At 47.4% G+C, this 14,572-nt stretch overlaps 1 protein-coding gene across 4 annotated transcripts in view; it reads right to left on the bottom strand.

Moving 5' to 3' along the window:
- The window catches only part of CRAMP1 (cramped chromatin regulator 1), a 1,093,426-nt gene that overhangs the window by 915,768 nt on the left and 163,086 nt on the right, over positions 1 to 14,572 (bottom strand). For all 4 annotated transcript variants that reach the window (XM_085628165.1, XM_085628163.1, XM_085628164.1 and 1 more), the window contains exon 4: positions 10,082 to 10,235. In XM_085628165.1, coding sequence (XP_085484291.1) covers positions 10,082 to 10,235 — 154 coding nt within the window. The remainder of the gene's footprint in view (positions 1 to 10,081; positions 10,236 to 14,572) is intronic.

The following is a 14,572-nucleotide window of genomic DNA, read 5'->3' on the forward strand; positions in this document are numbered from 1 at the left end:
ACACAAGGAATACAAGAAATTGGGATGATCAAGTGTCTATGAACCCTAGCATTCAACGCCAATCAGCACAGTGGAACTTGTTAATAAGCAGAATGCTTCTCGACTTTCAGCTGCAAGTAACCATCAACACTGACGCATCCATGACAGGTTGGGGGACACACATGAACCACCTTATTTTATAGAGTCAATGGGCTACACAAAATCATCACCCCTTCAAGAATGTGCTAGAAGTCACTGCGGCGCAGGCAGCAAATCAAGCCTCTCAAACAACAATCCAAAACGAAAAGTTTCTTACCTGTCGGTGTAGTTTTGCAGCTTGAAGATCTTTCTGGATTCACTATGCTGTGCATTATTCCGCGATCTTGTGGTTGGGTCCGGATTCGTAGTCTTTTCTTTGTTTTTTTTTTGTTTTTTTGTAGCCCAGGTGGGCGTCGACGTCCACCATTTGGTGCACCTCCCGTGACGTCGTCGTGCTTCCTGCGGAAGTCCCACCTTTGGGGCGCCATCTTCGGGTTCTTTTTTCCCTGTTTTTTTTTTTTTTTTTTTAACCCTAGGCGATTGATTAATCCTTTCGTCCATATTTCTGTACGTTTCCACCTCTTTGATCCTATCCATTTCACCCCCTCTTCCTCCAGCCTCATCTTCCTGGCGGAGGTGGGTGGGTTCGCTAGTGAATCCAGAAAGATCTTCAAGCTGCAAAACTACACCGACAGGTAAGAAACTTTTCGTTTTGCAGCGTGAATCTTTCTGGATTCACTATGCTGTGCATAGACTTTGTAGCGGTTTTCCTATTTTTGTGGTGGCTGGGTGGAAGATGATCGCTGGTCGTTGAAAATGTGTTGTAGCACCTTCTGTCCGACCTGTGCTTCCTTATTCATGTGAATGTCCACGCAGTAGTGCTTTGTGAACGTGTGCACAGATGCCCAAGTTGCTGCGAGACAAATGTCTTGGATGGGCGTGTTTGCCAGGAAGGCAACTGTGGCCCCCTTCTTCCTTGTGGAGTGAGCTTGGGGCCCCTCCGTTAGCTCCTGTCCAGCCTGTTTGTGACAGAATTGAATAGTGAGGGCAATCCACCTAGCGATGGTGCCCTTGGTCACTGGTCTACCCATGAAGCTAGTAGCAAAGGACACAAACAGCTGCTTCGACTTCCTGAGTTCCTTGGTTCTTTCAATGTAGTGCATCACCGCTCTTCTGGCATCGAGGGTGTGCAGGGCCTTTTCTGCGTTTGTAGTCGGGTTTTGGAAGAAACTCGGTATCTGGATACTCTGATTCATGTGGAACGCCGACACTACCTTGGGCATGAAGTGTGGGTCCGTCCTCAGGACTACCCTGTCTTTGTGAAATTGAATGTAGGGCTCCTGTAGCGTTAGTGCTTGAAGCTCGCTCACCCTGCGTAGTGAGGTTATGGCCACTAGAAAGGCAGTTTTCATCGTCAACATTTGTAGAGTGGCCTTGTGAATGGGTTCAAACGGCGCCTTCATGAGCTCCGTCAGAACCACGTTTAAATTCCATGCCGGCGGCGGCAACCTTTTCGGGGGTGCCATTCTTTTGGCTCCCTCCATGAATCTCTTCACCACCTGCGAGGTGAAGAAACTTCCACCCTTCTCACCTCTGGTGTAGGCAACGATCGCTGCTAGGTGTACCCTTAGGGAGCTCGAGCAGAGGTTACTCTTTAGAAGGTGTGTGAGGTACCTCAGCACAGTTGAGTCTCTTATTCTGTTTTGCAGGCCCTTTTTCCTGCACCACACCGTGAATCTCTTCCACTTTGCGCTGTAGCACTTTCTTGTAGTAGGTTTCCTTGCCTCCCGTAGCACTCGCATAGTGCTCTGAGGTAACCTTAGGTGTGCGAACTCTAGGTCTTCAGGAGCCATGCTGCTAGGTTGAGGGTCTCTGGCTCTGGGTGCAGGACCTCCCCGTTTTGCATTGAGAGCAGGTCTTTTCTCCTCTCGAACCTGTACGGATTGCCTTGCGCCATTTCTTGAATCTGTGAGAACCATGTCTGCCTCGCCCACTGTGGAGCCACCAGGATCAGAGTCATGTTGCTGGTTCTGCACTTGTCGAGCACTCTGTGCAACAGGGGTATCGGTGGAAAGGCGTAGGCAAATGTCCTCCACCAGCTTATCCATAGGGCATTTCCCTTGGATTGCTGATCTGGTTGCCTGGACGCGAAGCTTTGGCATTTTGCATTGTGGCGTGTTGCAAATAGGTCTATTGTGGGAGTCCCCCATCTCCGGAAGATTTTCTCCGTTTCCTGGCCATTGAGCTCCCACTCGTGCGATGCTGAGGTCTGCCTGCTCAGCCAGTCTGCCTCCACATTGTCCTTCCCTGGTAGGTGAATTGCCAGTAGATCTATCTTGAGAGGTATGGCCCATCTCCAAATCTCCTGAGCTAGGGATGAGAGTGGAAACGACTGTGTCCCCCCTTGTTTGTTGATGTAGAACATCGCCGTGGTGTTGTCTGTCTGTACCAACACCCTCTGGCCGAACAGGTGTCTCTGGAATGCCTTCAGGGCTAGCAGTATCGTTTTCAACTCGAGGTAGTTGATGTGGCGGACCGCGTCTGCTGGAGCCCATAGACCCCTCACTCTGAGGTTGTCCATGTGCGCTCCCCATCCCTTCTGCGATGCGTCCGTGGTAATGGTCACTGTTGGGCTTGGTGGTGTCAGGCTTCTCCCCGTTGTTATGTTGTCTCTGTTCCACCAAGTTATCTCCTCCTGCACTGCGTGCGTAACAACCACTAGATCCTCCCAACTTCCGTTTGCTTGTGACCATTGCTGTTGCAGCCATTCCTGGAATGGTCTCATGTGCAGGCGTACATTCGGCACCAGCTGGATACAGGACGCCATCATCCCCATCATCTTGCTCACCGCCCTCACTGTCAGAGCTCGCCCCTTCTGGTAGAGCTGCGTCTCCTTCAGTAGAGCATCTGTCCTCCTGTCGCTGGGCACTACTGTACTGTTGAGGGAGTTGATCTTTGCCCCCAGGAAAATCTTTACCTGTTCCGGTTCCAGCGATGATTTTCCCCAGTGGATGGAAAATCCCAGATTTGTAAGGGTGTCTGTTACGCGTTTTGCGTGCCTCTCGCACTTCTCGCGTGAGTTTGCCTTGACCAGCCAGTCGTCCAAGTAGGGGTATACGTGTATTCCCTGCTTTCGTAGGTGTGCCGCTACCGCCGACAGGCATTTTGTAAAGACCCTTGGCGCTGATTTTAATCCGAAGGCCAGGGTTGTGAACTGGTAGTGTTCCTGTTCGATGTTGAATCTTAGAAGGCCCTTGTGCCTTCTGTTTATTGGGATGTGAAGGTAGGCATCCTTGAGGTCCACGGTGACCATGAAGTCCCCTTCTCTTATCTGTGGCAGTACCTCCTGCAGTGAAGTCATTTTGAACCTTTGCGTTCTGACGAACTTGTTTAGGTAACGGAGGTCCAGTATGGGTCTGAGGTCCCCGTCTACCTTCGGAACCACGAAGTAGTTTGAGTAGACCCCTTTGTTGCGTTCCCTGAACGGCACTGTCTCTATGGCTCCCTTTTGTAGGAGTTTCTGCGTTTCTTCTCTTAGTATTGCCAGTTCTTGGGCCGATCTCAGTCTTCCCTTCGGCTTCCTGTTTGGAGGTCTTTTCTCCAAGTCTACGCAGTATTCGTACTGCACGATGTTCCGTATCCACTTGTCTGTGGTTATACGCCGCCACTCCTGAAGGTAGAACCTCAGCCTTCCGCCTACTGGTGTCGTATGCTCGTAGGCTCTTGAATCTTCTCTTCCCCCTGATGACACTTTTTTGCGCCTCACCCTTGGGGACCTGACGAGGGTAGGCGTCTTCTTGCGTGCTGAGTCACTTCGAGGAGGGCTGATCGCCCCCTCTCCTCCTTTGGCCACGTCCGTTCCCTCTCCCGCGAAAGGACTGGCCCCGAGGTTGATATTGCCAGCTTTGCTTCTGCTGACTTTGTCCGTGACCTTCGCCCTGCTGACCTTGTTGGAACGCCTGGTGCGACGTCCCCTGTTGGCTTCCACCCCTACCGTAGGGTCTCCTCGAGGGATTTCCTAGTCTCATTCCCCTCAGCTGTAGGGCCCCCATGGACCTCGCTGTCTCGTTTTCCTTCTTGAGCTGGGTGAGCTTTTCGTCCACCGTTGCTCCGAACAGTGTCTCTCCGTTGAAGGGGGTGCCAAGGATGTTGTTCTGCACTTCCGGTTTGAATCCCGAGATTCTTAGCCATGCATGCCTCCTCTCTGTGACCCCTATGGCCATGAGTCTTGCTGAAGTCTCTGCCCCATCCAACGCCGTCTTTATACAGGAGTTGGCGATGTTCTTGCCTTCATCTACCAGGTGAGAGGCTCTCTGGCGGTATTCTTCGGGGAGGTGCTTTACTAGCTCCCCCATCTCATCCCAGTGTTGGTATTGGTGTCTATTGAGGAGTGCATTCGAATTCGCCATGCGCCAGTGCATTGCGGCGTTCCTCTCGACCTTTCTGCCTGTGAGGTCGATCCTCCTGCTCTCTTTATCCGGAGGTGGGCCCGAAGTTGCTGGAACGTTGGCCCTTCTCCTGGCAGTGGAGGCTATGATGGAGTCTGCGGTGACGCTACCCTTGATGTAAGGTGGGTCCAGGGAGGAGTGCTTATATTTCTTCTCTGTCCTGGGCGTGATCGACCGGCAGGTGGCAGGCTCCTTGAAGGCTTCTCTCCCCTGGTTCATCACGCTTTGTAGCATGGGGAGGAACTGACTCCTAGTCTGGATGGGGAGCAGTGTTTCGACGAGAAAATCGGCTTTCGGCCTCTCTTCGTCGAGTTTGACGCCGAAGGCCATTGCTGCGCTCTTCACCACCATATTGTACACCCCGATGTCGTCGGGTGGCGAAGGCCTCGAGGGGTACGTGTCCACGTCCTCCTCCGGGTTTTCGGTGTCGAGATCGTGCCATTCGACGTCGTTGCTGGTAGATGCCGCCGATTCGTAGAACGACTGTTGGTCTTCTTCCTCGGCTTCTCCCTCATAATAGGGCTCCTCTTCTTCTTCGAGATCCCTTGTCAGCCCTTCGGCGTCGAACTCGTCTTCGACCTCGACGACGTCCGCCGATGAAACCGTTGGAATCTTGAATTCCTTCATCCTGGCGTCGAACTCCTTCTTCCTTTGAAGGATGTTCTCCATTTCGGCCTCGAGCCGCCTCTTCTTTTTCTCCATTTCGGAGATGCTTTCGGCGTCGACCGCGGGTCTTTTCGATGAAACTTGCGTCGACGTCGAACGTTCTTTCTGCGTCGATCGGCCCGTTTCCTGGGATGATTTCGACGAATCTTGCCTTTCGGCGTCTTTCTGCACCAGGGAGTCCTTTTGTAAGGATCCGCTGGGCCTTTAGTCCGAAGTTCCCCCTTTGGACGTCGAAGTTTTCGGCGCCGGGGCTCCCTTCGTGGACCTTGACTCAGTTTTTCTCGAGTCACCCTCGTGTTTGAGGTGTTTTTTGATTTGCGCTCGACGATTCTCTTACCTCGTCTTCTTTTTTCTTGTCGGTCTCTACGACCGTGAAGTTTTCGGCTGTCTCGGCGACGTTGTCCTCGTCGTCCGTGTCGAGGCCCAGCTCGTAGAGTGTCGGGGGTTTCCCTTTGCCATCCATGTTGGCGTTGGCTCTTCTCTGCCTCTCTCTCACCCTGAGTGTCTTCGGCGCGAAGGCTGAGCAGGCGTTGCAGTCGATACTCTGGTGATCCACCGGTAGGCAGAGGTTGCAGACCGGATGCTGGTCTTTCTGCGCGAACTTGTGGTGGCAGTTTGGGCAGAACTTGAATGGCGTCTTGTCCATTTCGCTCAGGGTCTCTGAGCGTGCATTCTCCAAGGCTGTCGAAGAAAAAAGCTCGCTGGTCCTCTTTCTTCGCGCTCCTGATGAAATCTGTTCTATTCCTGATGTCTTCTCTTGATTCTATCGATGAAACTCGCTTTTCTTCCTTCTTCCTCCGAGTGAATTTCTGGAGCTTCCCGATGACGATCCAGACCCAACGGCGGAAAAAAGAATCTGAAGATGGCGCCCCAAAGGTGGGACTTCCGCAGGAAGCACGACGACGTCACGGGAGGTGCACCAAATGGTGGACGTCGACGCCCACCTGGGCTACAAAAAAAAAAAAAAAAACAAAGAAAAGACTACGAATCCGGACCCAACCACAAGATCGCGGAATAATGCACAGCATAGTGAATCCAGAAAGATTCACGCTGCAAAACAGTGGTTCTGAAAATACATCAAAAACATAACCACAATGTATTATAAACCAAAACAATGGGGCATGCACTCACAACAACCATCCAAAATTGCACAAAACCATTTGGCATTGGCTGCTATGCAATCTTCAACTCCCAGATACGAGGTCTTTCTTCTTAGCAGGGCTGAGCCCCACACAGAGTGGTGGTTCTATAGCCATGAGCACACAGCAATTAACGGAGCCTCAAGGACCTTTCATTCCACCACCAACAGTCTAGTCGAGGTGAAGGGGTGGGCCACCTTGCTAAGGCAGCGACCGAGTGTGCAGATGCGAACCTAGTTAGAAGTGCATGAACACACATTACAAGGCCAGCTGGACATATTACTTTGCAAAAAAACAGGGTTTGGGGGTTGAGGAGGGGCACACCTCTGCGCTATCACACTAGATCCCCGAGGGGCAGCGCCACCTGCAACATACCAGGAGTCCACCTAGTCGGTGCCTCTCAAGAGAACTGCAAAGTGGCCACCTAACCCCTCATCAAGTTAGGCCTACTCCACCATGCAACCACTGGCAGATGCTTTAGGCAGAAGGTCTAGCTTGATCACGTGATTCCTACTGGGCATAAAGAGCTCTGTAGGGGGTCCACACCGCAAAGCTCCACCGTAGTACTTAGGAGGCTCCAGCAAAATAACCAATAAAAGTGACAGTCTAGAATAAGAGACGCCGGGCTTTTCTTGAGCCCAACCACCAGTTACTCAGACATACCATCAGAGTTATCAGCGCACCACAAAAGAAAACTTCAGCTTCTCCAGAGCACACTCCCCCTGCCAAACTAGCCTAGGCGATGAGAACCATGGCTAGCCACTGGACAAAAACTACAAAAGCATTGTCCATTAAAGACATGCTTCAAAGCCAGAATGCCTCTTCGACACCTTGCACACCCTCAAGAAGGAGCGCTCCAACAAACTGGGGGAAGCTCAGGCACCAGCCACTAAAGAGGATATTGGAGTCCTTCTCCAAGATCTCTCCTCTAAAATCTCAGAATTTGACCATTCTCTCTAAAAGGAATGAACTCCAGCTGGACCAATCAGAGAGCAGTCTGGCTCCACAAGCACATGAAAAAGAAGAACAAGCTCTTCAAATCAAAGCCCTGAGCATCTACAAGCATCCACGAGTGCCAAAATTGACCATCTTGAAAATGGGGTTTGGTGTAACAATATACGCGTAATGGGTGGGTATTAACAAGGAACTTACAAATCAACAGCTGGAGGCCCATGTCCATTCGCCCACTGCTGCAAAACTCTTCCGATCAGTCAATCCACATTGAGTCAGTTGTATTAAACACCTCATTTAAAGCCTGCAACTTACAAGTGACCTCAAAGTTCCCAGACCATTCCAAGATGTCTTGGCCTTCCACATACATATGCACACAATATTTTGAAACTTTGGCCACAACCTGGCCTGAACTGGATGTAGTCACATATGTGATGGAGCTGACATTCTACGTTCTATCCCTCAAGGGCTATCTTTTCCCTTTCCAGCTCTCTTTCCTGTTTCTTCTGTTTCTACCCCGACTCTCTCAAGTGGAACTTTAAATGAGTGGGCCTGTAGGCCTAACTCCAGTGACACAGGTAACAAGCATTGGCATAGCCAATAGGTCTCGCATTTGGGAACTTCAACAGAAATACTTTATCTGCAGTCCAGGACACCTTTATTTTTACTGTGTGTAGGGAAATGAAATGCTTTGTCCAAAATCACACCCAACTGAGCAACATTTGAGGAACCTGGTTACCGAGCTTGTACACTTAGCAGTTTTGCCCTTGAAAGCACATTCACTTCCCATTAACACAAGTTGTATGCTGCCTGTTAGGCAGGGTAAAAAAAGAAGTATGTTGTCTGAATCTGCTGCCTAATAAAAGCCCCGGCAGTTATAAGGTTACAAATTAAGCATTGGGAGTGCGACTGGAGCCGAAATTTTTGTCCTTTACAGTAACATTCCCTTCATATTTACACAGGTTGTGCACCGTGTTTTAACAGTGAAACCAATATTGAATGTAGGTTGCCGTGCTTTACATTATGTAGTGGTGTTTTAAACACAGGGAAAGTGCAGTGCTGAATATGAGCTGGTGGTTTCTGGTGCTCAACAGCAGCACATAATAATCAACAGAAATACTTTATCTGCAGTCCAGGACACCTGTATTTTTACTGTGTGTATAGAAATTAAATGCTTTGCCCAAAATCACACCCTATTGAGCAGCATTTGAGAATGGAACCTGGTTTCTGAGCTCGTACAGTTAGAAGTTTTGTCGTTGAAAGCACATTCACTTCCCATTAACACAAGTTGTGCACTGCCTGTTAGGCAGGATAAAAAAAGAAGTATGTTGTCTGAAGCTGCTGCCTAGTAAAAGCCCCGGCAGTTGTAAGGTTACAAATTAAGCATTGGGAGTGCGACGGCAACCAGATGTTTTGTCCTTTAAGCACATTCCCTTCATATTTACACGAGTTGCCCGCTGCCTGTTAGGCAGGTTAAACAAGCACGATCGTGAAAGTGAAAGCGACCGCGCTGGGTTAAGGAGTAACATGATCCAGGAATCCAGGTGGCACCCAGCACGCTGCTGCTCGCTTCCGTGACCCAAAGGCCATGGGAGTGAACGTTTAGAGTAGAGGCGGGACATGCAACCGCCTTTGCTCATTTGCGTGCTTTCATTTTTGAAAGCCACACGCAAAGGCCAATAGAATGTGACAACCACATGCACGAGCTTTAAGAAAGTCTGGAGTGTTTCTAAGAGGCCCTCTCCTAGAGCAGCGAATTGCGCTCTGCGCTAGGCTCGACCTAAAAAGGACCTGTTCACTCCAAATGATCACTGCATGGTATGCTGCCACCACTGCGCATGTGCTGCTTAACTTCTGGTAAAGGCAGTAGCCTTTCACCACTTAGAAGGCAGTGCTTTGAATGCCACTCCTGGTCCTTCAAAGGCTGTAATCAGTGAGACAGGTCTATGTATAATGGTGCACACGCATGATCAGTGTTCGCCCACAACAACAACAAGCATTGGCATAGCCAATAGGTCTCGCCTTTGGGACCTTATAAGTGTTTAGCCATGCAACAGTTGCATAACTAAATACTGATAAGGTCCCAAAAGTGAGACCTATTGGCTATGCAAAGCGGCCGTGCGGCCGAGAAAGTGAAAGTGATCGCGATCAAACATCAAAGCGGCCGTGCGGCATCGAAAGTAATCGCGGTAAAGCGCGTCGCGCGCGCCCACGCACATGCACCGTAGCTATAGGCTGGCCTGGTAGCACTTTTTGGAGCCCTCTCAATAAGTCTCGCCAGACCAGCGCATGCGCTGGGTCAGGCGAGACCTAAAAATCAGCATGAGGGATCCAGGTATTATTACAGTTGAGGCACTCAGAGCAGGGATGCAGGCCCATCACCTTGTGAGGAGGGACTTTACCATCCCAACAGACGCCCCTGCCAGACCTAAAAAAAACCAGAACCAACTGCTAACCAAGTGAGGTTTGCTGTAAAAATTTACAATGAACGCAAGTGAACGACAGAACACGAGCAGCTGTTTTTTGTGGTGCTTTAGTTTTCTTGCACTTTAATGCGGAATGAGTCCACATGTCAAAAACTGACAGGAGGACATACTCTGCCCTAAAATATTGTGCAAAACAACGTTATAGCTTTTTATGTTATTCTGCGTAGTTTTGACTAGATTTTGCGTAATTCCACAAAAGCATAGAACACAACTTTCATACCAAACAATTTAAGTAAGTCATCAAAAGAGTACATTTAAAAAAAATTAACACTTTAGTAGTGCCGCATCCCAAAGATCTTAACACAATAACACATGAGAGGGGGAAAAGCGTGTTTTTTTTCCAGGGAAGGCATTTGTTTTGAGCTCTACTAACCTTTGTCAAAGTCAATGTACTTGGAAATTTTATGCCAAGTGCGGTAGTAGAAGTGCCGGACCTGCTCCTTGTTCTTCACCATACTTGCTGGCTTCCCTTTCTTCTTGTACTTCAAGGCAATGTTATTTTGAATAGCTTCAAAATCTTTTCCATGCTGAAACGTATAAGGATAGTAGGTGAAAAGGTGAAACTAAAAGCCATTACTACAAAAAGCGTTGGGGCCGTCATACAAGCTTTACCAATCAATTTACATACATACATATGTAATCAATACATATTTTCAGAATAGACTTTGTTCCGGCATGACTAATAAAATGTGTGTTTAACTAAGTTTCCTTTTTCTTTGTGTACCCCATTAGGTAATGGGGGTTGAATATCACTACAGAATGCATCTGCAAATAGTGAACAAACCAGCTTAAAATCCTGAAGGAATAGCACGATAGAGATCTTTACACTGGCAGAGCAAACAGAATACAAACACATGTGCACAAAGCAACACGGCTTAGCAATAGAATAGGTTCAGTTATAGGAGACCAGTTAAGACAAAATTCAGGAAAAGATTTGGCATGCAATTTCGGTCTGAAAGAGGATGCTACAACAACGGATTGTGCAAACAAGATTACAGAAGGAAATAACCAGAAGGTATGTGCACTGAAATACATACCTACATCAGAGGAAAGCGTAAAGCCAATGGGACGAGAATGGGAAAACAAGCTGGGATCTAGAGAGGTGTTAGCTTTGTCACAACTTGCAATGCTGTGTCAGAAAGGTTGTTTCAGAGGTCGCTTTCAAAGGGTGTGAACAAAATCAACAGTAAAGTGTGTTCAACTACTCTAAGAGCTGGTGAAGGAGTTGAAAAGAAACGAGTTACTTACCTTACTTACCTTACTTACTATGGTTCTTCAGTGTTGGTACCTTTAATAAATTCACTTGCTTAAATAATTTCCCACTATTGCCTTGGGAGCCGCTCGGTAACTTTCAAACAGCAGGGTCACTCTAACAAGGCGAAAAGCCCTGAGGCGCTGACACTTTTGTAACTTATTTGCCTCCAGAAAAGAGACAAACGTCATCAACGAGAAGGCACTCTGCCATAGGAAATACCATACATCAGCTTTCTTAGCACTAATATAAAAAGATACACTGCAAAGGGAAACCTCAAATGGGGAGGCGGGGGGGGGGGGGGGTGAAGCTTGTAATTGTTCAGTAGCTTGTTTATTCTCCGGGACTGGATCTTTTATAGATTCACATGCTTGAATCGGAGTTCCAAGCAGTAGAACACAATAAACAGAACTACATTATTAATATACATGCTATGTAAACATAATTTCATAAATACAGTAAAATTACAGGAATAGTGGAAGACCTACTGAAATAGTCTTCAAACTGCTTCCTCAACTACCAATTCTCTGGACTTCTTATCCAAACAGTACTGTGTCTGGAAAGTACCGTGGCTCCTCCACGCTGCTGCCCTGAAAATTTCCGCCAATGGCACCATAGCTTAGACCGCAGCAGTAGTTGCTGTTCACCTCCTAGAATGCACCGTCATTGGACCACTGAGAGGATGACCAGCTTTGTTATGACCGAAGGTAATCAATCCAACTTGTGATGCCGGTTTAAACAGAGGTTGGCCTCGTTAAGGACGACCAAATGCCTCAAAGAGCTAGTTATTCTCAAAATGGATTGTTTTATCAAAATGAAAACTTGACAACGCGGATAAGTAAGGAATCAAGAGATCGCTCTGCTTCAACTGTAGGGTCTTCGAAAAAGGCCTGAAAAATGAGTAAATCATTTAAAGGAAAGGCTGTAGGGATTATGGAATTAACTGGTATTTGTTTGCAGTAACATTATTTCCTTGTGGAAAACATTATGAAATTATTTTTTATTGTGAATGCTTTTATCACATGCATCATACGTGGTGCTATCAATACCAAAAGAGTTGCTACCTTCTACAACAATAATTTCAGTTCATCCCTGTGGAGTGGCTCAAGTGAACTCTTCGTTAGTTTTGTGAGCACTACACTCAGTGCCCTGCTCAGTGCAGGTGGCCAAACTGAGGCAAGGCTCCGACAGAGCTTTTGCAAATTCTGCAGAATAGTGAGATAATTGCCGAATGGACCCTAACAGAATCATGGGAGAGAACTGGTTCGGCTAGATGCAACAGGGATGGTAGTAATTGATGGGGCTCTGACGACACTGGATGCAGTTTGGTTTCAGTGGCATAGTAAGCACTGGACCTACGTCTAGGCATTCACTGTGCCAAAGGCTCAAGTTACACCTCACTGATCAGACCTAAGTAGGCTTTAACCAGTCTGGGGGGTATGTTCGAGATATCACGGTTCCCAGAAAATGCCAGCAGGTTAACAGTATTTCTTGTTGGTCAACAGGTACAGAATCAGATGTTCACACAGTCATAAGACTTGGTAAATCTGATTGAGTTCCAACATGTGGAGTCCACCCAAACGTTGTTTGTTGTGGATAGATAGTCTGCTTTTAAGGAGATCTCATGGCTGAAGGCCCAATTCCACAGACCAAGCTACTTCCAACAAAAACAGACACATTGTTCTTCCTTCTAGTTCACGTAGAACATGGGCATTGTATTGTCCGTTCATATGAAAACTTCTAAGTTAATCAGCTTTGGAAGGAAGAAATGTAGGCCAATTTTTAATCGCTTTGAGATCCATGTATTGATATGCACCTATTTGTTGATGTAAGACCAGTAGTCCCCATCTTTCAAGTTTTATAGGTGTGCACCCCAACTCTCAATGGAAGTATCTCTCTCCAGGAGAAAGTGAGCTGATCCATGAAGGTAAGTTAATCATACGTCTATGTTAGCACAAGACTGCCACCAGGAAATGGATGTCTCATCACTGCTTATAACAGAGATATGGTTGTTGAAGGATCCAGTGGTCTGCAACCACTGAGTGTTCTATTCCTCTTGGAGGGAGCACTTATGTAGACAGGAACTTTGTATGAACAGAGTGTAAGATGACATCATGGAGAGGCATGTTGACACAGTTTCCATTTTGCCACCTGCTTTGCTTAAGTTTGACACAGCTGCCTGTTTTTCCAAGGGATATACTTTCCCCCATTTGATTGCCCAATAAAGCTACCAAGTATTTGTAGCTTTTATGGCTGCTGGTGAGATTCCCCTTTGATAAGCCAGGTATCTAGGTAGAAGAATATTAAGAGACCATGTCATCTCAGGTAGGACACATCAAGGTGCCTGCCTTAGGTAAATATCTAGGGAGTCGACATTAGCCTGAATGATACAACTCTGACCTGTTAGAAGCATTAGACCATTTTAAAGTAATCTGTGGTGCTTGGCATAGATCAGGATTTGGAAGTATGCATCTTGAAGATACAACAAATGCACAAAACATTTTCCTTCAATCAGTAAAATTACTTAATGCAGCATAACAATAGGAAAGGACGGTTTCTAAATGAAGTTCAGTGACCGGAGATCTAGTACTGGTATCCACTCTCCTGATATTTTTCTGGACTAGGTGAAATACGCAGCTCTGTTCAGATTTGATGGGCTCAAGAGCTCCTTTTTTCAGCATGATGAGGATTTCACACTGCAATGGGTAAATATGCTGAAGTGTCACCTTCTTTTGGTACAGACTGTTAATGTCTTTCTGTGAATGCCAATGTCTGATCAAACTGAACCACAAATTGATTCGGTTTGTGCGTTATGCCTTCCTGTGAAAGACATTCTCCTACTCACTGGGCCCTGTGGATAAGGGCATCAGTGTGAGATTGTCAAAGTATGTGAGTTGTCAGCACCCATCATGTCTTGCTCTAGCTCTGGGCAATTCCTTTCTTTTCATCTTCCCATCAGCGAGGAGCTTGATGGAGGCCTCAGGATAATATGGATGGCGGTACGGATACTGCTGCTGGAGTTAGAAATGCTAGGGTTAGAATCCTCTCCCAAAAGTAAGACACATCTCACTCAAAGCCTACTAAAACAGATGTTCGGCATGTTTAAAGCAGCTTCTGTAATAATTTGGCAGTGCCAAGGTCAGCATTAATGAAATGCAGGATTTTGGCCACATAATGGAGGAATAAGGTATCGCCATCAACGGGCATATCCAGAATGCTATTCTAGACCTCTGGATATAACTATGTGCACCTCAGCCGCCCTTAGCCTCAGAGGACTGCCATTTGTCAGAATCCTGTAGTAACATCATCCGCAGCAGTATCACTCACTCACGCTGGGGCTCTTTCCTTTTCTTAGAATCACATTAGTCTTCTCTCTCTTATAGTCTAGTACAAGGTGGCTGTACTGAGCATTGTCTGACCAAATTGGTCTATCATAGCAGCCAATGATGGACAAAGCACTCTGCTTTGATGGACATATCAGCTAAGATAGACGACCTTTTGCTGAAACTGTCCTTCTGTCGTCCCCCTTGATCTGATGGAAGAGTACTTTGGAATGTCGGATTGAGCAATGTCCTTTGAGTTTCTTGCATCGCCACCAAATCACCCTTGGGC

This window comes from Triturus cristatus, chromosome 10 (genome assembly GCF_964204655.1).
Source record: "Triturus cristatus chromosome 10, aTriCri1.1, whole genome shotgun sequence".
Lineage (NCBI taxonomy): Eukaryota > Metazoa > Chordata > Amphibia > Caudata > Salamandridae > Triturus > Triturus cristatus.